The 27,924-nt window shown below is 25.1% G+C and overlaps 1 protein-coding gene across 8 annotated transcripts in view; it reads left to right on the forward strand.

Annotated features, from left to right (window-relative positions):
* Positions 1–27,924, forward strand: part of LOC107166907 (diuretic hormone receptor-like) — a 96,668-nt gene that overhangs the window by 23,266 nt on the left and 45,478 nt on the right. For 3 of the 8 annotated variants that reach the window (XM_089227370.1, XM_089227373.1, XM_089227374.1), the window contains exons 6-11: positions 418–511; positions 588–668; positions 5,087–5,157; positions 13,037–13,156; positions 14,516–14,704; positions 15,106–15,272. In XM_089227370.1, coding sequence (XP_089083496.1) covers positions 418–511; positions 588–668; positions 5,087–5,157; positions 13,037–13,156; positions 14,516–14,704; positions 15,106–15,272 — 722 coding nt within the window. Of the gene's footprint in view, positions 1–417; positions 512–587; positions 669–5,086; positions 5,158–13,036; positions 13,157–14,515; positions 14,705–15,105; positions 15,273–15,361; positions 15,393–27,924 lie in introns of all 8 variants that reach the window. The other 5 variants (XM_089227371.1, XM_089227375.1, XM_089227376.1 and 2 more) reach the window with 2 other exon arrangements.

Below are 27,924 nucleotides of genomic sequence, written 5' to 3' on the forward strand. Positions count from 1 at the left end.
CACATTTATAGTATAAATGTATAATAGCCATACAATACGCAGAAATGTGTACAATATTAAAAAATCAAACTTCAATTACTAATTTACTATAAATACTCTAAATCAATAAAAAAAGGTAATTGTAAAAATATTTATATGCGAAAAGTTGTTGTGTATAAAACAATTATATTGTTTTTATGTGTACCTATATCGTGTATACATAATTTTTTTACATTTTATATTTTAAATTTAAATATTTCGAATCCGTTTGTAAAATTTAATAATTAATCAAACAGTTGATTTCTTAGTTTATCCTACCTTAAACAAATAATTACACCTTTTATTATTTGAACAGATTCGCATCCGATCAAATATATAAATAATAAAAAATAATCTTTCAGTATGTTTTTTTTTTAAAATAAAAAGTTATTGTTTCAGGAATGGCTTTCTGCTAGTAATAACGCTTGTGTATTATTTACATTTTCGTTACACTACTTTGTTTTGACAAATTTTTTTTGGATGTTTGTTGAAGGTAATGACTACTTCAATTCTTTGATTACAAAAATTAATTGATTTATTAATATTTTTTTGTTTAAAAATTTGTTTAGGCTTGTATCTGTATATTTTGGTTGTAGAAACTTTCACCCGGGAAAATATCAAGCTCCGCGTTTACATGTTTATTGGCTGGGGTAAGTTTTATACGTATTTATACTTCATTCAAGTAAGAAACGTAGTCGGCGGTGACCGGTTTTTGTTATGTAAATATTTTATACGCTCAATATATATATAATTTAGAACTTTTATAATTTATACATTGTCTATTGTAAAATATTATTCATAGAATCACTTACAAATTTCAAAATATAATATTTATATTCACATTATTTATATTATGTCTCTGAATTAAAATGTTACTTTTATAGTGGAAATATTAATAATTACCTAATTATTAAGTACTAACCATCTAAGTATCATTTTTAATTAGGTAAGTTATATAAAACTAATATATTACGATTAACGGATCAAAGATTAAAATGGTGATGATAAGTAAATACCTAATGTTAATGTTAAGTAGGAGTTTTATAGTTTCAAAATAGTAAACTAAAAAAATAAAATTGTACATTAATACCACTCCTCTGGAAATAAAAATAAATTTTTACTAACATTTTCAAAATAACTTCCATTTCTGAACTTTATTTTGAATTTTAGGAACATATTTAATTTAAATATATGATATTGATTATGTGTTTATAATGAAGACCTATGTTCTATATAATATATATATTATATACATAGGCCATATGTGCATAGCCGCATAGGCATTAGGCACTTTATTTTTGAACATGTTTATGTTATTTTAAACTAACTGATAAATTTATGTTTTAAGAGTATATATTTCGAGAATTGGGATCATTCCGTATTTGAATATGAATCATGTGTTATGTTAAATTTACATTATGTATATGGATAAACTAATGAATGATAATTATAAGTCTTGATTTCGAAACGATGCTTTTTTTTAAAATAAAATATAAACCGTTTCAAAGACATTAAATATAAATCTTACATGTTATTTCATTTTTAAATTTATTTAATACAATATAATAATTGTACATATACCCTCAGAAACATAGGCCTTTGGGCTTAAAACAAAATAATTAATTACATATTAATTGTGTAGTTACTAAATCAAGTGTTAATTATATTTTTGTTTGGAGGTCTGCGGCTGTAATGAACTGCAGGATGATATTTAGTATGGATTGAGGGTGATTGCTTAATATTTCTGGTAGTGATTGGAAAGATTGTGTCTTATTCGGATATTGTGGTATGTTCGGCATTTGATGACTTGGACATCGTATGATGGGCATATTGGAGGTTCTTCTTTGGCCATTAGGGAGCTGTTAGAAATTTGAGTGTGGCTGGTTCTGAGTCTAGTTATTATGACCTCAAATTTTCTATAGATTTCGATAGGAAATATCCAATTGTCGGTATTTTGTTTAATACGATTTAATTTTATGTAGTCATTTTGTGTAGTGAGATACTTTGGGGTACTCCCGCATTGATTTTATTGTAAGGAGAGTAAGAAGATTAATTAATAATGCATATATTATAGTTTGAAAAAAAATGCATTTGTTATACTGGCCTTAGTTTCTTAGTTTTTATCTTCTTAAAGTTACTAAGGAATTGATAAAATCGAAGGTTACTCATTGTTAATAATAGTATTTACGTTGATTCAGTTTTAGTATAAACTCCAGAAGGTAAAATAAAATATTCGACATATTAATTATTAATTTTTAATTTATTACTAAACAAATATTTGCCTAAAAGTTTTTCATAATTTTACTTTGTTCAAAAAAGAAAGAAAAAGAAATTTCATGTGAAAGTATTTTATTTGAAAAATTGTCGGTTATTTCCATTTCTTCGTCTGTTATAATGGTTTTTGTTGCAGGGTAAATTGATTTTTAATTTTCTTTTATCCATAAACATTTATTCACAATCGTCCTCATCAACAGTTTATTTCAATGAAGTGAATTCAAACAATTTATGGAAAATAAAACATAATTCTAAGGAGGACAATTTCATTGAAAGCTTCTGTTGAATACTTGAATCCTACTGAAGTTAATTGATAATCATATAATCAATATAAGATTGTAATAAATTTACATTCTAAATTATTCATCACGATAGTAGTTCATTGAAATTATTTATGATTTAGCTTGAATAATGGTATTATTTGGGACCTGGGTCATCCAGTTCTAGAATTATTTTCTGAAAACAAAAATGAAATAATTTTGTTGCATATTTTTACTCAATTTAACTGTACATATCTTTAGGGATTTATGTCTTCTATTCAAAAGTTAGAACAAACATGTAATAAATCATCTTATTATAAAATTGTTGTTTTAATAATTATTCATAAAACTGTATAAATCGTAAATATATAATTGTCATCGTCAGATGTTTTCTATGATTTTATATTATGTTTGATAAGTTTTTTCTATTTCCGTTATAAATAAATTGTAATAAATATTATAAATTGGTATAATAATGTGATGGGAGTACCACGGGTTTTTCATGTAATTTTAAAAAGTAACTAAAACAATTTTGGTGCATTTAACATTTAGAGTTTAAAACAGATTTCCTCTCAGAATATTTAAGAAAGTTGATGAACGTATTGTATTTACCAGTTTAAAAAAAAAATTATTATAATAAGTATTTTTATAAAATCAGCTATATATACTGTTATAGCATTTATAGGAATTTCATAGGTTGGTTTGTTGTTTGAAAGTATCGAAACAACCTGGGTTTTTAAATAGGTATTGATATAGTATTGTAAAAGTTAATCCTTCATTTCATGAGCTCCTCATATTTCAATAAACTTCTGAATTCAACCACGATATGGAAATTTTGTAATGCATTTAAACGATGGCACTTAGTAGTTTGTATACGGTACACATCAGTTATTATTATTATTATTTATTTTTTCGTAAAAATCAAATTTATTTAGCGTATTATTTTATTCCAAAAGGAATAAAAGTTTTAATTTATGAATTAAAATTAGGAATATTTATGAGAAACAATATAAAATCTAATTTTTACATTTAAGTCGACAAATTTTAGTTCTTATTTTTGTATATTTTCAATGTTCAATAGTTCAATACACAGGTACATATTCATGGTTCGTGTATTACATTTTGAATATTATTGTTCATCATAATATTATTTTACATGAGTCAAAACTTTACTAGTTTAATAATACAAATTATGATTTATGAATGTCTTTAATATGCAATATACCGGATAGATTTTGGCTATTGTTTGAACTTTAAAAATACTAAATAAATTTAGAGACTTTAATATTTGAATAATTTTGTTATTATATTGAGTTGAAGTATTGATGTTTTTAAGGTAGCATGCATTATTTACCAACATTAAGGGATTTTGGTGGTCACATAAAATCATCTTGATTTTTGATAATAATTATTCATATTGAACATTATGGTGTATTATTGTATTAAATGCTCTTTTGTCACTTTTGGGTAAAAATTCTAAAGACATGAATAAATTACTCTTGGAAAGTTTAAATAAACGTCATAGTTTATAGATTTTTAAAATATTTAATGGTTATAATATTTTATAAACAATAAAAATTTTAAATATTTCATTACAAAAAATAAAAAAAAAATAAAAAAATACCAATTAGTAAATGATACTTTTATCTTCAAATCTAATCAATTAAAATTAAGTTTTTAAGAGTAAATACAATTTATATTATATTACGAGTATTTGATAATTTTTAATTCTTGATAAACAAATAATCTATATTTTTACTGTGTGATGTATATTTTTATTTATAGTTTCCTTAGAAAAAGTTTTCATTTAGTTTAATATGATGTGTAAAATCATTTTACTTGATCAATATATTCCAAATAAGAGATTAAATTTACAATTTATATTCTACTTGACAAGATTTCAGGTTTTTGTGTAGTTAGATTAGGCACGTCACGTTTGAAAAAAATGTGAAATTATGAAAAACCTTAAAATTACAGTGACAAAGCTTTTTTTAATAAACTGATTTATTAATGTATACCTAATATAGTCATACAGGACACAGGTATTATATAGGTATTGATATTCTACATAATTTGAAATTTAACTTCAAAAAAATTTATTAGGTATTTTATTTTTATGTAATACAAGTGACGGAAGTTGTAAAGATTTGAATTAGAAATCTATTTAAAAAAAATACTACAATCATGTTTACTATATACCTAGCTTTATTATTTTGTGTTGATTCATAAGCAAAAATGTTTATTTAGTTTTAATGTACTATGTACCAAATGGCTATACCTTATTAAATTATTTTATAATAATATGTATACATCATACATCAATATATTTTTCTTTCCTAATATTAGTAGAATGTTAGTTCTATGTTACGCTTAATTTCAAACCAGTTTAAAGTTAGATGATATACATTTGTGTATGCAAAACAAATATCTATATTTATAAATTTATATTTTAATATTTAAAAAATTCTATGACTGTTTAAATGTTAATATTATGATACTGTGGTTTGTGACCGATATCAATTATTATGTTACAGGATTCCCACTGATAATTATGATTGTTTGGGGTGTTTCTAAGTTCATCACACCAATACCAGTTGGAATCGAGGTAAGCTCAATGTTTTAATAATTTGCAAATTCATCTAAATATTATAAGAATAAAAAAAATATGTTTTTGCTCTCTCAAAGTTCAAGTGTTTAGCAATTCAGTTTTAAAAATATCATTGATAAACTAATTTTTTATTTTTCGTAATTTTTAATCATTGGGATGGTAATACAAAACCTTATAAAACTATATTTTCAACGATTGAAAATAATTATGTAACTATTATGTTTTCGTTTGGTCAAATAACGTACCTACTAAGCTAATAGTACTTATTAAAATTCATCAAAACAATTTTTTTTACTATTTTACTGTAAAGTCATATAGATCGTATATTTAAAAATAATAATGACTTAATGTATTTATAAAAAAATAATATTAATATGTCAGTAAATAATAACCAATCTAAAAGCCAAATGCTTTTTCTAATAAAAAATGTATATCTTGTACCTATATATTAGGTATTATGTTTACTTACTCTGCATTGTGTAATTGTTTTATATTGAAATAATTGTTTTGCATATACATACGACTATATTAGTTAACAATAATTGAATATTTGTATGGTGTTATTAATGGATTATTAATTTATGATTTATGTGGAGTTTGCAAATAAAGATTATTGAATCTATTTTATTATTTATGAATATTTTTATGTTTATATAATAATATGAATAGTATAATGAAGTCATCACAGATAGAATGAAATAATTTTAAAAATAAATAAATCGAAATCATAAAAAAAAAAGGTGAAATGTAAGTAAGTATGTATAAAATGTGGATTTTTAAGTTAAAAACACATATTTCAAAATTATATAGTTTTAGGTGTGAATTTTAAAGGCATATCGTATCCAAAAACCTCTGTAGAATTTCGTATTACATTATACATTTTGTTGACTTATTAAAAGCAAAAATGTTTTCATATATAATTTTTAAAAAACTAATTATTTGAATTGTTTATAAGTAGTATAAAATAAGAAATAATATTTTAAGTCTTATCGCGTTTATAGAAAGCTTATATAAATATTATATACAAGGCCCAGTTAATCGGTTTTTACTAATTAAAAAATCGATTTCGTCAAAAACTGGTTTTGAAAAAATAATAATTTTTTTCCTGCAAATTGATTTGAAAAGTACTAAAGAATAATAGAGATTACTTTAAATGACTATTTATCATATCCAATTTTTTACTAGAAACCACTTTAAATGTTCAAAGTATTATATTTATTGCAGCTCTAAAAGGTCATAATATCACACTATGAAACGTATATATTCATTGATCCACTCAGAAACTAAAATAAATAACTTTTAGTTATATAATAATGTATGAAATATCCATAAACATTAAATATAGAGGATGACACAAAATCTACGCTTAGAATAGTTTTTCATAGGTATTCAATGAATTCACATTTAACAGATTCATTACAGTGACTAATTCAATTATGAGATACAAACTTATTATACAGCAGATTGACTTCTTCTCCTTTTACTGCCTGAGTTTTTGTCACCTTCAGAGCATTGATTTAGATACCTAATCAAATAGAATTGTTTTAATAGGTTTGTATCAATTCAATTAAAACTTCCATCTTATTTTTATTCAATTAACTTCAAGATTTTTTGAACTATCGACTTTTTGGATAGATTTTTATTAGAATAAAGTGATCTTTTGATGGTTAAACTCATATTAGTTAGAAGAGCAAAAGTAAATAGCTGATTGGACTACAAATTCAAGTGCGCCCCATACTAATAAAAACAGCTTGATGGAATTTATAGAAACTAAGAAAATCTATTTTTCAGCTTTTTTTTTTTGATAAATTTATCAAAAACCGAAACGAATCATTGACCATCGTTTAAGATACCTACTTTAATCGTGTTTAACCTCTTGTAATACATGTTTATTTAAAACTGATTAAATTCGTAGTGAATTTTATTTTATACTTAGTTAATGCTATATTTAAATGATCCGTCAACGTCTTAAAAGTATTCGTCATTCGAGTAGTTTGTAAAAGGGTCAAGTAGCACTTAAAAATTTAAAGTAGGTGTTGACCTTTTAAAAAGTTAAATTAAATAAAATGTATCTAAGTATTCATAATATTCTGTGGAAATCAAATCGATGGAAATAACTTTTCTGAGTCTTTATAGTATTATATAATTGAATATTAAATATTTAAAAAAAAAAGTGTTTAAATGAACTTCTAGTGTATATAATATATTGAATTCATTAATGATATACAGATATTTACTGTGTTAATACATTTTTTTTACTACTCATAAATAATGTATGTTATAGGTATGTATAATAATTATAAGCTGGTATTAGGTGTATAGTAATAAATAATCAATACATAAAACAGAAAAAAACCCTTGAAATAAATTTAAAAAAAGAAAGAACTACTAATTTAACAATGAATGCTAAAAAGTGATAAGAAAAAATGATAAAAATTCCTACTACATATAATTTGGAGTAATACGCTCAATTTCGAATTAAAAAAATACGAATTAAATCAAACGTCATCATAAAAAAACAACAAAGGATCCAGATAAGATAATACGTATTTACCCAGAGGTAACTTTTAATCTGTTAAGAAAATTATGTGAGATATGTGAGAAATTCAGGAACTTGAAGTTGTAGGGAATATAACCTTATTAGTATAATAGGGTGATAAATGTTGACACTTGTATAATTTAAAATAGGAATTGAGAAAAGTGCAAGAAAACTTATCCAGGAAAGTCAACTAGGTATTAGTCTTATAAATAAAAATTGATTGGTTAGTTATCTTTTTTATTAGTCGAGAATTTGAAACACTTAAAGGTATTGTCATAAACTACTTATATAAGCACTCGCATAACGGAATAAAATTTAGAATAATTGCAGCAAGCCTAGGGTTTACGCAATTAGTAAACATTTTTCATTTAAACTCCTCTCAAGAGGTACAAAATACTAACTTTATGTATTGCAGCCTTCTTAGTACTCATGCCGCATTATCAAGTACATGTGTGAGATAAGGTCATGTCCACTGGTTCACAATTTTAAAAATATTGAAAATTTAATTTTTTTCCTTAAATTTGTATGAATTTGTACGTTGTGGTTAGGTTGAGTAGTTTAGAATGCTTAGATATATTAAAATTTCTTCAGAGGTTTGGCGTAACGTCACACTAACCCGTCACTTAAGAAATCTGAACTTTTTTACCAATCTTTTACGCTCTATTTGTACGTATTTTTGTATACAATATGAACATTCATACACCTTTAGTTTGAGGGAGAATAAAAACCCCTTCGATAGACTACTATAGCATCATACCAGTGCTTTGAATTGTTTTGATATATTTGAACACTTTTGGTCACACAAATTCTTATCCACTGCAAAAAAATCGTAAAAATAGCGTATATACTAATAAGGAAAGAAAAATAATATTTCGATATTTTAAAAATGCCCGGTTTGTGATTGATGTATCTATAACGAAAGTTAATGAAACTAAATTAATGGCTTTTGAAAGGAAAATACTTTGAAAAAAATGAACCTTAACCTTAATATGGTTGAATACGAGTGGAAAATGAATGTAGACTAAACAGACTATAAAATGCACACGACTTACGAGGTTCTGTAAAATAAAAAAAGGTTGGAATGGCTGGACTTATATGAACTGCAGAGAGGAAATTCATTAAACTAGTACTTACTAATAAGGTAAATAGAAAACGACCGATAGGACGATTACGTCAATGACGGATGGTCCGCGTGATTATAAGCGATTTAAATATTTTAACGGAAAGAAAGAACGTTGTTGAATATCTTTCATTAGAAGTTGCAAGCCTGTAAAAAGCTTCAATGGGCAGAAAAGCAAAAAATAATAATATATATTATATGACATGCAATATATCATTTTATATAAATTATACTTACATAATGTATTTTGTCCAGATTGAGATAGTTATATTTAATTGAACAGGTTTTAATAATAATAATTTCATGTCTATTCATATTTATAAAATTTTCTATTTTTCAAATTACATAGGTAATTTAAGTTCAGCATAACGTAAGAAAATAATATTAGTTGTGTTCATATATTATTTTATATAATACAAATATTCTTATTTGCTATATACTTTTAAATTATATAAATTATAATTTTGTAGAATGCAGTGTTTTGAAATTAATGTAAAAAAATAAATCGAAAATTGCAATGCATAATATTATATAAATATTTATAATTAATTTCATAGACAAGTTATTAGACATTTGAAATATTTTATTTTTATTTTTCCATTAAAATATCTTAATGTTTTAAAATGTATCAAAATCTCTTACTGTAAAGATGGTAGAAATGTTCTATTTCACTCACTTAGATAAAAAGGAATTCATGGGAGTGTACAGGAATGCGTGCTGTTTCGTATTAAACAGTTTTAGAGTTGCTAGCAATTTTAAAAGCACATTTCTCGTGTCAATACGTATCAAACATTAAATGGTTTTTCTTGTGATCCAATACGAGGTTAAGCGTGTGCCATTGAGCCAACTTTAAGACATCTTATCAAGATATCTGGTTCAATCAATTTTGGAATGCATATCAGCTGTTGAGAGTAGGATCTGAAGTTAGCACCTAATTATAAGTTAATGTTTTATATTTTTCTTTTGTTGCCTCGTGTCTAGTTTATCAAATTTACCTGATGCTTACTTACTCTATAAATAATTGAGCATTAATTTATTTTATAAGTGTACTAATCGTAAATAATATATGCACTATGCCTTCGATTTACCTACAAATTATAGTTTTTTATTTTTTTTTAATTACTATTTAAGTATTTCATTTTTGATATCAATTAACAGTATGAAAGTTAATACTGTTTCTAATTATTATTGGTAATATTTAATTTATATTATATACACTGTTTTTTATATACTTACCTAATAAAATATTTTTATTAGCTTTAGACATAGTTGTATTATGACTTGAATACAAAACATCAGTCACCAGGATTTTTGTTTTATTATTTTTATTTATTTTTATTATTTAGATTTGTCTATTTTTTATTAAAAAATACAATTCATCAAATAATTGTGTAGTTATCAGCAATATTATTATTTGTTTTATTTAAATTGTTCTTACAATATATGCTCGTAATGATGCACCTTACAAAGACTTCCAGCTACCCAAAATAACTGAGTATAAAAAAAATTAATTATCAACTTCTTAGACACATCAGTTCTGCTCACAGTATGAAATTTTATAGACTAAGTGACCAACCTTCTGTATGCCGATTCAAATGTGGACGCCCACACGACTTGATGTTAAAGCTATTATTTATTTAATTTTAATTTTTTTCTGATTTGTAAATATTTTAAAACTTAGCCGATAGTATCTATTATTACTAATATTTTTTTTCTAATTATTATTATAACATTAAATTATATATTTTTCAAATGTAAAAAAAATGTATCAATCAACACTAAGTTACTATGATATACGTCGGTAAAACTTTATTCAATAAAAAAATACAATATATAATGCGCTAGTAAAATTCTATACAATACGTCACGAATGTCACGTATGTCACGTATCACCATTGAATCCTCGTGGAAAATCAATATATTTATATAATATGGTTTGTTTTACAGGGATACATATTGAAATTTTAATTAAATGGCATAAGATTAAAATTTGTTATTTTAAACATACCGGGAGATTCTTTTATTATTGAACACTCATTATTTCAAAAATTACTAATGTTTTTGAAAATATTATTTTACATAGTTTCAAGTTGTTAAAAAAACCGTTTTTATTAAAAAAATATATTTTAAAATATTTTTTATCTTTATAATTTTTAAGTTTTTTTACTTTTTTGAATACAACATAGAGTTTTAATTTCATATTCCAAAGCAGAATATTTTTAAGATGAGTAGTTTATGATTTATAAGTATTTAAAGTTTAGACAAGCTTAGACAAGTTTAGAGTAGTAGACAAATATTTTGCGGGGTAACCCCGTACCACTCCACTCTGTCATTCTAAACTTTAAATACTTATAACTCATAAACTACTCATCCTAAATTCGGTTTTTATGAATTAAAATACTTAGAAAAATATTTTGCTTTGGAATATGAAATTAAAACTCTATGCTGTCATTCAAAAAAGTAAAAAACTTAAAAAATGATGAGGATAAAAAATATTTTAAAATAAATTTTTTTAATAAAAACGTTGGTTTTTGAACAACTTGAAACTATGTAAAAAAATATTTTCAAAAACATTAGTAATTTTTGAAATAATGAGTGTTCAATGATAAAAGAATCACAATATTTTTTTTATTAATTAGTCAATTAATATTGAAATTGAACAAAAATTGACTAAAGTGAGTCAAATTAAGTTGTTGACTTCATAAAAATAATAGTCATTTAGCAAAGCATGAATAAGATGATTTAATCAATTTGGCATATTTGTTTCTTTATGACGAAATATTTCGTGCCTATTCTGTTTTACATTATACGTTTAATTTATACGTTCTCAGCATATGATTATATTGATATGATAAAATGTTTCTCCTGAAATAGGTAATGAAAGTTACAGATAAGCTGCAAAGTTATAAAATTGAGTATCCAGATCATCAAAAACTATTGTACAATATAATATAAATAGATTAATGTCTCAATTTTTAGGAATAGGTAAAATCACGTTAGTCTTCTTGTCATAATGTTGTAATATATATATTTGTGTTGCACTAGTGTTTTAAACACTTAGGTAAAACTCTACTAATAATTAAATATTTAGATTATTTAACAAATCTGCGTTCCAATTGATGTTGATTAAATCTTGTGAATCATGTTTTGCTTTAACTTGGTCGATTTTCACCTAGTTTTAATAATTTTTTTTACCGTTTTGAAAAATATGATTATTGGAACTGTTGAAAAAAAAATTATAAGGATATTTATATACCTAAAAGTAATATGTGAGTATGTAACTTTTGGATACTGTAAATTATAATCAGTAGTCACGTGATACATAATGTACCTATATATAATGATAATCTCAAATGGGGCTAGGTAAATTGAGTCCGAAATAAGTTTGGTACATTTCGAAAGTGGTAAATTGAGTCCCGGGGAAAAATAGGTAGTAGGTAAGTTGAGTCCCGGAAAAAATAAGGCAGTAGGTAATTTGAGTCCCAAGGAAAAACGATTTATATGCATTTAAAATTTAAAAATGTGCACTATAAAATTTGTGTTTATGATTTGTGAACAATTCAACAACATGCATTTTTATTGCATAAAAAATAATTATATAATTAATAAAAATGCATGTTGCTATTTTCAAAATCATATACATGCAGTCAATGAATGACCACAAATCACAAATAACAATTTTATAGTGCATATTTTTAAATTTTAAATGCATATAAATAGTTTTTCCCTGGGACTCAAATTACCTACTACCTTATTTTTTTTGGGACCCAACTTACCTACTACCTATTTTTCCCCGGGACTCAATTTACCGAGTTAGGGTCATTTGGGTCTCAATTTACCAACCCCGTCCCAAATGGCTATATACGATGTACACAATATGAATCAATTATAAATTCACTCACTCAGAACCTAAAATGTATAGGTATTAACGCCTATGCTGAGCTATTAAAACGTTATCATTGGGTATGGTATAGGGGTTAAGAGATATTTAACAACTCTGCTAAGTTTAATATATATTTACTTTTACTATTACTTGACATTTAATAATTTTAAAAAAATAACATCAATTTAGTCCTTTTTATTATTCATCATGATTTATGGTTTATTGTAATTATATTAACTCATTCTTAAATTAAATTATTTGTTGTTATCTAGTTGTAATATTAAATAATACTATAGTAGAAAACTTAGATCACATATTTATGTTTTTGGTATAGGAAATAAGCGATTCTTGTACTTGGATGACACGACCACATCCCGTGCATGATTGGATCTACCAAGGGCCGGCGATAATAGTGTTGATAGTAAACTTAGTTTTTCTATCAAAAATCATGTGGGTAAGTTGAATTTTTTTTTTATTGTTCTTATAAACATCGGCGACAAAGGCCATTAGTTACAGTTATTTGTAAATAATTTTTTTTTTAGATTTAAATTTTATTATACAGATTTGTTTTGCTTAGAAATTTAAGGATTTGTGTGGTAGTAGTTGCGTCGGGTCCGAGGGCTGCATCTAGTGTGTTGGGTATTTCGAAATTTCATTGTTCAAGTTGAATTTTGTTTTCACTTTTAAAATGTACAATATTATATATACTTAAAAATATAAACTTAAGTTAAAAGGTGTGAAGATGCAGAGGATCCTTGAAATTATGGTTACCTGATGTATTTACATTTTAAATGCCAAAAAATAAACGACTGTTAATTAAATATTTTTATTTTTACTTGACGATTTTAGCAGTGGCGTTATTTTAGTTTTTGAGAGGGGGGGGGGCAAACGTTTTAACCAACCCATAATATGACTAAAAAAAAAAAATAAAAAAATACTCGCTAACAATTACATTTTTATCTCAATACCTTTTTACATAATTTTATATATAGGGTATTTTTTTTATCATGAACCACTCATTATTTCAAAAAGTATCAATGTTTTTGAAAATATTTTTTTTACAAAGTTTCATGTTGTTAAAAAAACAACTTTCATCTTGACATGAACTCACGATCGCTGTGATCAATTGATTCATGTGTGGTTTTTAGAATTTTGTAAAGTTCAACATTAAAAATTATTAATTTTTATTCATAAAATAATAATAAAATGTAATATAATATGAATAATATAATTATTAAATAATAACTTGTATGCATAGTTTTATAATAATATAAACTTATTTAATATTTAGGTAATATATATAATACTTATTATTAGTCATTGTATTACATTTTGTACTTTTCCTGCTCATTTTTTGGCGTTCATTAGAATACCTAGGGTTTCTTTATAATACCGAACTTAATACATTTCCAGTAACATATACAATATTTTATATAATATCATTGTTCATTGAAATCAAATTTAGCTTATCTATTACAGTGAATCAAATAATGACACCTAATTATATATAGCAGAGTGGTGCCAACTTATTTTCTTTTTTATGTTATATATCCATCTATTTTACTTAATACTTATACGTAGTATATTCTCGTAATTTTGGATGTAATCATGGCAATATGATTTACAAACTTATTAATTTAATATAATATTTGTATGATGAGTTGAATACATATTTTGGTGATATGATTATAATTAAATACTTAGTTATTGACACAACTAGATGTATAATTATGTCAGCATGCCATATTTTGGGGGTAAATAAACTATTATATTTTAAAGAAAACGTGTTTATAACATTGTATTACACTTATAGGTACTAATAACAAAGCTGAGATCAGCGAATTCGGCTGAAACTCAACAATACCGAAAAGCCAGTAAAGCTTTGTTAGTTCTTATACCATTATTAGGCGTTACGTACATACTAACCATGGTTGGCCCTACGGAATCCGGTACATACGCTAACTATTATTCCTATGGTAGAGCTACACTTTTGTCTATGCAGGTAAGCTTAAAATGTTGGTAAAAATATTATTATTATTTCGTAAAAATATCAGACAGGTATCTCAGGTGTTTGGAATTACACTTGACTGATATTTAATTGATTTGCTTAGTATAATTTAATCCGACTATCCGAGTAAGAGTATAGTATAAATGTATAATGCACGTTATATTTAATATTTAATAAATAATGTTAAAACTGAATATTATTTTTTAAAGTAACGATCTTATTGTTTAAAATTATAAAATAATGAATTTAAAAAAAGAATTTTTAGTTAATTAATTTTAACTAAAGATAAAACAAATGTATTTTCTTTTTATCCTTGATACATTCAAAGCAATGTTGTAATATGTTTCAATGCTAGTTTAAATTTACATGTTTGTGATTAATTTTTATTTGCACAGGGCTTTATGGTAGCAATATTTTACTGCTTTGTTAATTCTGAAGTTAAGAACACGTTCAAACATCATTTCATTCGATGGAACGACGCGAGGAATTTGAGGACCGGTGGTAGCCGAAGATTTACTTATTCAAAGGATTGGTCACCGAATACAAGGTCCGATAGTGTCAGGTATTATTTTAATCTACTTGATGTCTTGATGTAATCTTAAACTGAAACAATTATTCTTATTTGTGGATGGCGATCAAATGTTTTTATAGGTGGTCAATGTCTAGAAGATTGCCCTCTCAAGTATAATAACAATTTTTTTTAGATTTTTAATGAATTCATAATATTTTACTATTACCTGAATAAAAATCAATGTAAACTAATATTTACGATTATGTAAAAGCTGTTATATATTTAAATAGTATTTTTGTTTAGGTAAAATTGTACACACCAATGAACACATTACAATGAGAAAAATAATTAAATTATACAATTATACCTACTTCACTAGACACTAGCTTTCTTTGCTATATTTTTAGTTTTATTAAATAAACATATTTTATAAATATTCAATACGCTTTATTTTTCAGAAATTCGAATTAATTTATACCTATTATATTTTAAAAATAATTTAGATTTCCAATAATCAAATTAAAAATAATTTTGGGAGCATTGAAAAATATAATAGGTATGGAAGATATTCAAAATTTAATTTATATACAATATATAACATCATATTATTATTCAACTCTTTTGTTTTTTTTTTAATTATTCGGGCAATTTTGATAAAACAATTTGACATTTCTACTTGTTTAAACAATTCATTTAATTTATTTTTTCATTTCAAAAATAATAATTATTTACGATATTTGAGTTTTCTTGTTTAGTGTAATGTTAATATAAACGTTCCACGAGAGTGATAATTATTACATTATATTATCGAAATACTCCCAATTAAAAATTATAAAAATGTTTGACAGGAAAATATATTAACTAGGAATAAATTTATTAGAACTTGTGTTAATAATAATAATAATACTGTGGCTTGGTGCAGAGGTGCTGTCGCACGCTCAATCTGCGGAAACGCATTGAGCTTACGTACCGGCTGCAGTTGCTAGCTCCCGGATGAGTGACCACCGTGATTTGTTACAACTCTATCAACTTAAAACCTACAAATAAACACACAAAAATAACCCCTACTGTACCACCTCACACCTAATTGCCTATGTTACCGCGTGTTTTTCCTAAGAAAAATAAATAATAATACTTCTGAATTTAAATTAAAATTTTAGTTCGTTTTGAATTTAAATGCATGAAATAAAATAAATAACATAAATAAAATATAGGTATAGAATAATTATTATGGTAAATAAATAAAAATAAGTGTTAATTAATCAATCGGGGGTTATCTTAATAGATTGTAAGATTATTTTTTTTTTTTTTTATTAAAATAGAAAAAATATACAATCTGTATAACATAATACAATAAGTAATTTAGATAAAATTATAAGATTATTTAAAAAAAAAATTTGATTTTGAAATCAAACATAATAAAGAAAATATAATGCCAATATATTTTTTTTATCCACATGTTTTTGTAAACGATCTAATAATCGAAAATTAACCTGTGAGGATTTTACGCATGAATCTTGATACAATACAGAGTTTTGAAAGATAAGTATTGAGTAGTATTACTATAACTTACTATAATGTCCGGCTAAAATTAAAACAAATAGGTAAAACCGAAATTTAGGTTTTAAGTGCATTGATGAAAGAGTATTTAATGCAATTATTTTTTAATTTCGAGTAATGTGAATACTTGATTATTTTTCTTTTAATTTAAATGAGTATAATGATACAGTCTATAGAAACAACATTTTTGCAATCTTCAACTACTTATAGGGTATCTTGTGGTAGAAAATTAGATCTAATCGGATTTAATTTAATTTATTTGTTTTTTTGTTTGTGGAGGGGGGGAGGAGAGTTAATTAATTTTTGACTGTAAGGTATATTTGGTATTTAAATCTAGTTTTTGATTTATGTTAATAATGTTTTTATCGAAATTAAAAGCTTTTAAATTTAATAAAATATATTTTCTAAGTTAATCTTTATATTACTCGTATAATAATTTAAAACATATTTTATATTTTGTTTGAAGATCACTTTGAAATCACAAAAATTTGCAAATTGTTTTAATTTATTTACATTTATTACAAAATATGCTAAGGCCAAAAGCAAAAAGAACAATATAACTACCGAGTAGTATGGGGTATATAAGACCCTACAGTAACTTTAAAAAAAAATAAAAATATTTTATAGTAAAATATATAGGGAATTAGTTTTACACCAATCACTGATTGTACAATGTACATCATGTATTTTGAAACACTTCTTTGTGACTTTTTCAAATTGTTATAATTAGAAAAACATTTTCAACATTTTTAAAGATATCAAGTTATCTTTTTAATCAAAAATCAGTAATGAGGTTACTTTATTTTTATTTTACGTACCTACTTAAAATACATGCACTTGAATTAAAAATTGCTTAGTTAAAAATTAGCTCGATTTTATGTTGTATATTTTAATATTTGATTTCAAAGTTAATTGATTCTTTATAATTATAACTTTTTAAGTCGTATTCCTATAGTACTTTTTTTCCAGTAAAATCCATTTATTGTAGTTTTAATGCACGTGGATGAAATCTAACATTATAACTTATGTTACTAGTATGAACTTTTTATAATAATACTACACATTTTCAATTTAATATAATTTAATGTATTAAATTTAAATATAAAGTAATAAAATAATAAAGTAATAACCAATAAGTAAAAGCAATAGGGGCTGATTTTTTGTGATAATACATTAAAAAAAAACCAGTTATTTTATTTTTGTATTTTAGAACTGTTTATAATAAATGTAAATTGTTCATTAGTTATGCTTCTCATTTAGAAAGTTCATCCTGTCTCATAGCGTTCTCGTGTCTAGGACGACGTCACTAACAATTCGTTTTATGTCAACGTTCCTAAATTATCAATAGGTAATATGTAGATATTTAAAATGTTCTTTTATCTCTCAAAGTTAAAATGCGATTTTATTTCCATGATAGGAATCTACTTCTGAAAATGGTCTAATAATTAAAACGGTTAACTGTGATAGTTAGTTGAAAATGTTTGATTACTAAAAGAAAATGATCATTTAATTATTTTGGACTCACAACGCCCGTCAGATTCAGGTCAATTACCCTTTTTTATTTGGATTATTCTATCTAAATTGAATATAAAGAATACGAGTTCTTATTAAAATCGGGTTTCCGTACTAAATACTTGCAAGTTTCCAACATTTGTGGTTGGGTTAACAAACTTCCATTGCCTCAGCTGACACCTACTACGATACGTACAATTTATTGGTGAACATATTGGAATATCTTGTTCTATAATGCGTTAAATAACGCGAGTTGCTATTTAGATGCGCCTTATATTTCGGTAAATAAATCTTCAACTATAAAGGTTTTGCGTCATACAAAAATCTTTATTGATTATAAAAGCAAGAAGCAATATGTTAAATAAAATGATGACTCATGAAATTCTCCCAATCGTTATGTTAGGTCATATAATAACTTTAAATAGGTACTTGAAACATTTACTTACTATTATTATTATCGTATGGATATCATAATATACTTTTCATAATATTTTATTTTCACATCATAAATGTTTGAACGTTTTAAAGTTGTTGTTACTACCTATATTAAAAATCTCAAAAACCTTATACAAGTTCATCATGAGTTTTCATTATATTAGTTGGGCTTGACAGATTAGGTTTATTTTATTTATGTGTGTATCTAGTTAAAATTCTGACAAAATCAAATAATATTATAAAATAACAATTATTCAATAGATTTTAGTCATTTTGATGTTATTCAAATATTATATAAACTGTAAAGAACTAAAACGTTTTACCATAACATATATTTTTATTTTCTGCCCACAATCAAATTTCAAAATAATTTGATTGATCTCGAGTATTTTACCACGAATCCACACACATCATTCTACATTACTTCACTAGTTATTCAGAGCATTGTGGCTACAATCAGAGCGTATCTTACATTAACTCTAAGAATAAGTCAAGAGATACGCTTGAAGATTTAAGGCCTCCATCATCACCATTTCTCTTGAATGAATCCGACGGACAAACGACCGCGGGTGGAAATTTCTTGCGTACTGTTTCGTATAGAAGGTGGTTAGTTATAGTCATTACCATAGCCTAAAGTTTAAGTGAAATCAAATGTCTACTCGAATTCACGACCTAAGTCCAAAGCTCGAATAACTAAAAATTGAGTTGTGATCCGTAAAACGTAGACTAATGTATCCTCGAAGTGACCTACATAATGACGAGGTACATTCAAAACCTACTAAATAGTATAACTACAATACTACATGCTCCAATTACTCACGCCTCCACGATAATGTTCTATTATATTCTTGTAGTGTTATTAAAATTTAATTATATACTTTTTTAATAAAAAACTAAGTATCTGTAAATCATTTAATCGAGTAGGTAATCATTTAATCAGAAGTTATAGGAATTATATAGGAAAAAGTTAGTCTAAAATTTAAAATAAAATACAATGTTACTCGGTCAATGATAAGATACACTCAAAATCTACTAAACAGCAGAATCAAGTCCCCAAGATTTTTCAAATATTTCAAAAACAAAATTATAACAGCACGGCGTTATAAATAGGCAATTTAGCTACATTCATGTGGTGAGTTCAGTTTTTCAGTATCTCAAAATAAATTATGCTATTATGATATAGCAGTGGTGACTCATGAGGTTCACATATGGTGGAGCACAAAAAATGTATAAGCCACAAGGTACCAATGTATAATTGTAAAATTGTGCCTCCTGGAGCATAAAAAGTGTATGCCTCCCGAATTATTTATTCGTTAATACACACAGTGCTCAACAAGAAAATCTACAAAAACTCTTTTTTTTTTTTAACAATATACGTAATTTATGATTTTATTTTTATTACAGATCATGTGTATAATAGTTAATCACTATATGAATCTAATAATTTGTATATAATAATGTTTTTGTGTGATTCACGTGATCCTGTGCCACTGCACTATAATGATGATAATATTTGAGTCCAAACAACTGACCACTAGACAATTTATGTATCTGACACCACTGACGTACGTGGCCCTAATGTCAAACACACACTGAACATTCACCCAAAGCCAGTTACACCGAAACTAATAAAACGGCGTTGATCAATAGCATAAAATAGTATACCTATTCTTTCAACATTTTATTGAACTGTATCGAATAGATAGCTTATTTATACATCATAACTTTCAAGTTCGAAATAATAAAAATAAATGGTGTATCCTTAACATATCCTAAGCTCTTATTATAATTTATTATTCCTTGTCTAATAATCTTACTTTTAATTATAAAAATATTGATAAACATACATTCCTAACAGAATTAAAAGCTGCACTCTCATTTATTAATTATTTATATTTAAAAGTATAATATAATCACGTAAAAAAATAATATTTTTAGGTGATTTTAAAAAACGAATGATTTTGAACTACATATTAATTTGAATAATGCATTAATATAAATAAAACTGCAATAACAAACATTATTTAATTTTTATTAATATACTATTTATTTTTGTTTGAATCAACAGGAGATTACGTTTTAAAATTATTTTTAGATAAAGATATAAAATAAATGCTTTTAAATTAAAATAATTATACGGTTTGACGTACCTAACTTTGTTATTAAGAGTGTGACAGCAACGTTTAGATTTATAATTTATTAGCTGAAGCCCTTAACTTTGTAGCCCGTTAAAAAGCCTACCTCTTAAATGTCTCAAACTGTGTGTTAAATTCGTTACCTGTAATCATGCTAGCAATATTTTTTTGTACATATAATTAGATAAAGGTTTAAATATACTAAGTTATAATCTTACACTGATAATCAATTTAGTTTATTATTATGTAATTTTATTCGTTTTATTGAGAAAAGTCTGACAATTCAAGTATTCAATTGAATGAAATTTTATTGAAATACATTTTGATACACAGTATTTTTTTTCTTCCTTCTGGTGCGTACACAGATAAATTAGAAGATTTTCCGATGCGTAAGCATACCACATATAGCTGTCCATGTGGATTTTCCAAATTAATTTCACACACTTGTAGCGACTGTCCTTGTGCTTTGTTGATGAACATTGCAAAGGCGAGTCACATCGTAAACTGCAAACGTTTGAATTCAAAAGGCATACCCATCTGTTGAAATCATTGGAATGCGTGGCAACAAATAAATAAGTAGGTACATATAGCTCCAAACACATTTATTTTATTTGCTGTATTTATTTTATTGGACCTGTTTAATATATGTAAATATTCACTGTTAGTAAAGTTTTATATATTTTGCTATTTTTAAAATTAAATTTAAAATTATTCATTTTAAAATGTTGATTTAATCATGATCGATTAGAAAAATAATTTTTAGATAGTAATACATGATGACGCACAAAGCATCTGCTATAATTCGTGTATCAATTAAAAGTTGCCACGGGCCTTTAACCAGATAAATCAAACTGTTATTATTATTGATTTTTAACATTGCATTAATCGTGTATATTTAATTTAAAGAATTTCAAAAGTATGTTTGTAACGAAAAAATTGAAAAAAAGTTATCGACTGATACCCGATAGGTTATAAATTAGATTCAGAAACAATTGTTTAAATTGACCAGAGCATGTGAAATGCAATTTAATTGACAATAAAATACAATGAAAATATTTCGGTGAAAGTTTTAGATATGTCTACTTTTATAAACGATTGTATGAAATAAGGGACTATATTAATTGGAATATTTTTAAACAAATATTTTGTACATAGGGTACTTAGATAAAATGGTGAACTAAGGTAAATTATTTAGTTTTATATCTAATTATATTTATATAATACATAAATTTAAATTAATTAGGCTTAAAATATAACAATATAGTTTATTAAATTTGAATAAGAATTAAATGAAGTTGCTAAAAATGGTTAATAGGAGAGAATCTTAAAATTTTGAATGCTTTTACTAGTCTAATTTAATTTTTTATACACTTAATAATCTTTGTTGTTAATTTAGTTTTATAAGTATAAAATTATTAAGAAATATATTGTGAAATTATTCTAGGCATTAAATTTAAATTTGATTCTGAAGGTTGGTAACTGTGATGAATCGGATGATGTTTGTTGTGAATTGGGGATTGAGAATTTCTGAAAGTGATTCGGGTGGAATATTGTGGAATATTCTGCACTTGGCTATGGTGTGTTTGATGGAAGCTAAGACGCCACAGGTTGTGCATATCAGGGGATCTTCCTAGGCTATTAAAAGCTGTAGGATATTTGCGTGTGTTCAATTCTGAGTCTGGTTATAATTACTACAGACATTCTGGGAGTTACGGAAGGGAACGTCCAATTGTCAGTGTTGTGTTTAATGTGATTTAGTTTAGTCATGTGTGAAGTTCATTCCTAGTGCCATCTTGGTTGACATTTATTTGTTATAACTTATAAGCATGTATAATGTATATGTCTCTAGATGAAGTAATTTGAGTGAATGATGGTATAGTGGATAGGTGATATTTTGGCTGCGAGATCAGCGACATCTCATTTTTTATTATGTTGGAGTTTCCAGCGATCTAGAAAATTTTGATTTTAAATTTCATATTTTGTCTATAAAAATAGTATAGAAAACTGAATAGTTTGTCCTGTGTATGAAATGTTAAAAAGATTTTATATATGAACAATATTTCACATTTTGACGAGTAGACGGTAATTCCATTAAGTTTTAAACCACATTATATTCATATTATAAAAATGTAGTTCTAATTTTAGTTTTACGCTTAAATATTTTTATAGTTTTATTCAATATATAATTTAACTCAAATATCATAATATTCATAATAAAATATAATATAAAATATAATATATACAAAATTGAAAGTATTTTACTCCAAAGTTAATAAATCTTTATTTTCTTAAAATATTTATTGTTTTATTTATCTTAAGTATTTTTTTGATAAAAAACTAAAATATTAAAAAATGATTATTTCATGAAGAAAAAAAAATGTCAGAATATTTTCAAATATCTATGGCTAAAATCACAAAGTACATTAAGTTTTGATTAAGATTGGTTTTTTGCTTCAAGAAAACTTTTAAATTACCTGTCGAATAAACAAATTTTCTCGAAATGTTGGGATGCTCTATTGGAACTTTAGAACACGAAAACTGCGTGAAGTTTATCATCGTTTTATTTGTTTTGCAAGTTTTTATATTTTGTATTATATTTTACATTTTGAGAATGAGAATTTTTAACACTGGAAACTTAACTTTGAAATCTGTATAATTAATTTCCAGGTAGTGTTAAAATGTAGACAATTTATTTTACTTTTTCAAAAATCAATTATGGTGATAAAAATCATAGGTAGGTAAAATATCAGTAGAATTTAAATTTTAGATATTTAATATTTCAAACGTAAGTTGATAAACAAATGTATGGTTTGAGTAAAAATTGATCATAAAATTACATTTTATGAATATCTATGCTCTATAATATTTTTTTTTTAAATGAAAAACAATGATAAGTATATACTATCATAATGTCATAATATACTACATATTATTATATTCAGTAAATTATATTATAATTATAAAAATTGAAATTCAATTGATTTGATAATCAATTAATAAAAAGCTATAAGAATGTGTGTAGTAATAATATAATTCAGTATATATAATTTTTATTTATGCAATGTTCAAGGAAAATAGACAATAATAGGTAATTATCATAGACGCAATTTGGACAAATTAGATGGGGGGGGGGGGGGGGGGGCTAAATTTATAAAATCAATACATACCCGCAGGTGGTTCGCTCCCACACCCCATTACAACTTGTTATAATTTTTACGATGATAATATATTACACGACAATTAGTTTGGTATTCGACAGAAAAACAAAATACTTTATAAATTAAATACAATTATATATAACTCAATGCTAATTATTAATTAATTATTTATTTGTTATTTGTATTTGGAGGGGGGTAGGGTGGCTTCTCTTTCCAGACAGCGTGAACTGCCCGGAAAGCGATGCCGCCGATGACCGGGATTCGAACCGGCGACGGTGAGCGTCCCAACCGACGCGACGCCTTAATCCACCCGGCCACTACCCCCCCCAATATATTATTGGTGCATATGTTCTATAAAAAATGGTAGGTAGGCAAAAAAATAATGTATTTGTATTTTGAGTACAAAAACATAATAATAATTATTGGAGTTGAAAAAAAAATAAGGAATAAAAAAATGATGGTATACATTCTAAATTTCTGACATAATAAATTACTTAATATTTATTTATTAGACAATCGATTTACGTCGACATTTGGTTCTTGCAAGTGTGTCAATTAAATCTTAAAAATTTAATTCACTTAACATTTAATTCTCTATCAAGAACGGTACTAAATTATTTAATTTCTCATCAGTTTGGGTGGACCTTAAATAGTTTTTACGCGTTTGAGGCATGCAAACGATCTCTTGGTATTACAATTAGGCACTGGTAAACTCAAGAAATGTCTCGATTCTGTGTCAATATTTAGAAATACTTCAATACACATTAAATTATACTATTATTGGCATGAATATTCTCAATAGACGATGTCATGGTGATAATAAACTTTAAAAATAATAAATTCAAATTTAATTTATAACCAATGCTTCAATAATTAAAAACAATTTTATCAGCTATTGTGTATTTTACAATAACAGAAAACGATTATAATAAGTATCACTTATTCAATATGCAATACCGTTAATATATACAAAAAAAATAAAAATTCCTTGAAAAATTGGCCGCTCCTCAAATGTTGTCACCTAAAGTAGTGCCTGCATATATTATATACGCCACTGGTTACTTTACTGGGAATTGTTTTTGTTTAGTAATTTTTTGTATATCAATAAGTAGCGAACATTTTTTTTTTGGAATTTAGACTTCTCTTAGAATATAGGAAAAATCGATGTAAGGTGTGATAAGCTTGTTGATTTATAGATGATAAGTTCAGCTACTTAGTCTTTAGCCTAACTTTATGCACATTATTTCAAGTTAATTGACGGTCAACTTCATAGGAAATGGTAGGATAAAACTGGAGACAGTCATTTACTGAAAACTTAAAATCAGACATATATCCAATATCATTCAAATTGCTGTTTATTTTACTCTATAAATCTATTGTTTTGTAATTACCTAACTTACAAGACTCATTATTAACTATCACTGATTCTTTTATGTAGCATTAATTGGTTGCGTGTTGCAAAAATCTCATTTTTAATCATACAATTAATGTACACTTATGACGTACTAATCATTTGCAAAGAAATAATGTAATCATTTTCACTTAGTATTGAGGAAAGAGGTTATTGAAAAAATATGTGAAAACTATTAGGGTTCAGCTAGCCGTGCCTGTCATATTTTACTTTATTTGTCCAATCAAAACGAATATCTCAATGCATATGTATTTGATATTCGATATCCGAAACCAGTAATGGATTCGAAAAATACTTAGGTATTATTATTACAAATTAAAATACTATTTATGTGTTTGTTTGCAGTTGTAATGAAAAAAACATGTTTTTGTAGGTTAGTTGTGTTTTAGCTTTTAGGTATTATAATACTCCTATGTTTCACAAAATTGGTTTAATTTTGTATAGGTAGTATAATAGTATAATAATATATAATGAATGAGTGCAATAAACAAATATTAATGTATTTATATAATGTTATATTTCATTTTTATTTTTACCTTATCTAACCACATCAACTTATTGAACTCAGTTATATTATTCAAACTAGTCTCTTATCTTGTCAAATTCACTGACCTTTAGGATATATCTACACTTGTCGCATTTCCCATGGGATTGTTGATCAGTGACCGCGACTGACTGATGTTTATCCTTCGGTTGTCACAAAAAAAAGTGAGTGTGCTTATGACCGCACGACTGAAGTGAAACTTCTTTCGCTCTATCTATATGTATATATATGAATGTGTGTGTGCAATATATACATGTATGCACATAACATATATTAATTTCCTACAAATATTTAAATTTATTTTATGTTTTCATTAGTAAATTAATATTTTTGCATAGATCTTTTATTTTTTTTTCATTGTTTTATTCGTTATTTTCATTATTGGGTACATCAGTAATTACTGTGGTTGATTGTAAAACCGAGACAATAGGCTTATGATACGAGAAATACGATACATATATTTTAGAATTAAAATTAGACAGAAATCTAGAAAAAACTGCATCGATTGTTGTTCCATGTCTTGTAGTTGGCTCATTACGGTCATTATTCATTTGTAATTCTAATGTATCTCGTAGAAAGTTTATCAAGAGTTGTCCATCTTCGGATGCGAAATTGATATTGAAATCTCCTGCTAAGATTAGTGGTTTATAAGGTTATGAGGTTATGTTATATTATATTCTGTAAATTATATATTTATATATAAATTTATAAAATATTTATAAAATTAATTATTATAATTATTTTTACCAAATCATTGCATCTTTAATGTTGTTGATATTCTGGAAATTATAAAATTTATATTTGTTAATTTCTTCATAGTGATCAAGTAAGTGCATACTTGATATTATAATATATAATATTATATAATATTATATTATATTATATATAATATATATAATATAATATAATATAATATATTATAATATATTATAATATATAATAATATATATTAAATTTATATATAAACTAATACATTAATTTCGATTTTACTTTTATGATCATTAATGACTCTAATAATAATTTACTACATTTACACAACTGAAATTATATTATATTCTGTAAACCTTCTATTATAAATTTATATATAAAAATATATAATTAATATTTTTTAATATTTATATTATTCGAGTCTGTGTCACTTTTCTCCATAATTTGTTATTATTTACCCGAAAATTCACATAACATAAACTTTAAAATAAATTTACAATTTTATTCACTTTAAACGTAAAATATTGAATGTATTGAACAATATTAATTCATAAAATTGTTCAAAACGCAATAAAATTACAGTAAATTACAATAAAATAATTAAACTAAATAATTAAATTAAAAAAATTAAATTAAATTAAATAATTAAACTACTGACTGAAGTATACACATATTTAATTTCCCAGCTGTAAGAGAAAGAAAGAAAAATGTGCGCGCGAACTGCTGACGCTTGCCTATATCCCCCACCAATTACCGTTCGCCTCGCCTGATCACACTTTTCGTAACGCGTTCGTCAACTTACTCCCCAAGCCAAGCGCGCGTAAAGAAGTTTCACTTCAAAAAATATAAGTTTCTTTTTGCCCTCTTTTTTTCTAAGTAACCAGTCAAGAATATGGTTTTATAAATACAATTGAAGAGCTAAATAAAATATATAGTCTACTTGTTTTTAGGTTTCTAAACATATATTTAGAACACCTTATATCCCCGTCGTCTTTGTTCGTACGTCCGTTATACTTATTAATACATAGTTATGATTATTAATTTTTATTTTTTTATTGTCCTTATTTACTGCTTATACATTAATTAAAGTGGATTTATAATTTACTGAGTAGTATTAAAATAGTTTAAAAACAAGAAAATTAAAATGTGTGTTTTTTTTAACTTGTTTATATTTAACACATAAACATTGAAAATATTTTATATTTGCTATATCATGAGATTTTTTGGAAAAAACTTTTAG

The sequence above is a fragment of the Diuraphis noxia genome, unplaced genomic scaffold (assembly GCF_037042655.1).
Source record: "Diuraphis noxia isolate RWA-SAM2 unplaced genomic scaffold, SU_Dnox_SAM2 contig0004, whole genome shotgun sequence".
Taxonomy (NCBI): domain Eukaryota; kingdom Metazoa; phylum Arthropoda; class Insecta; order Hemiptera; family Aphididae; genus Diuraphis; species Diuraphis noxia.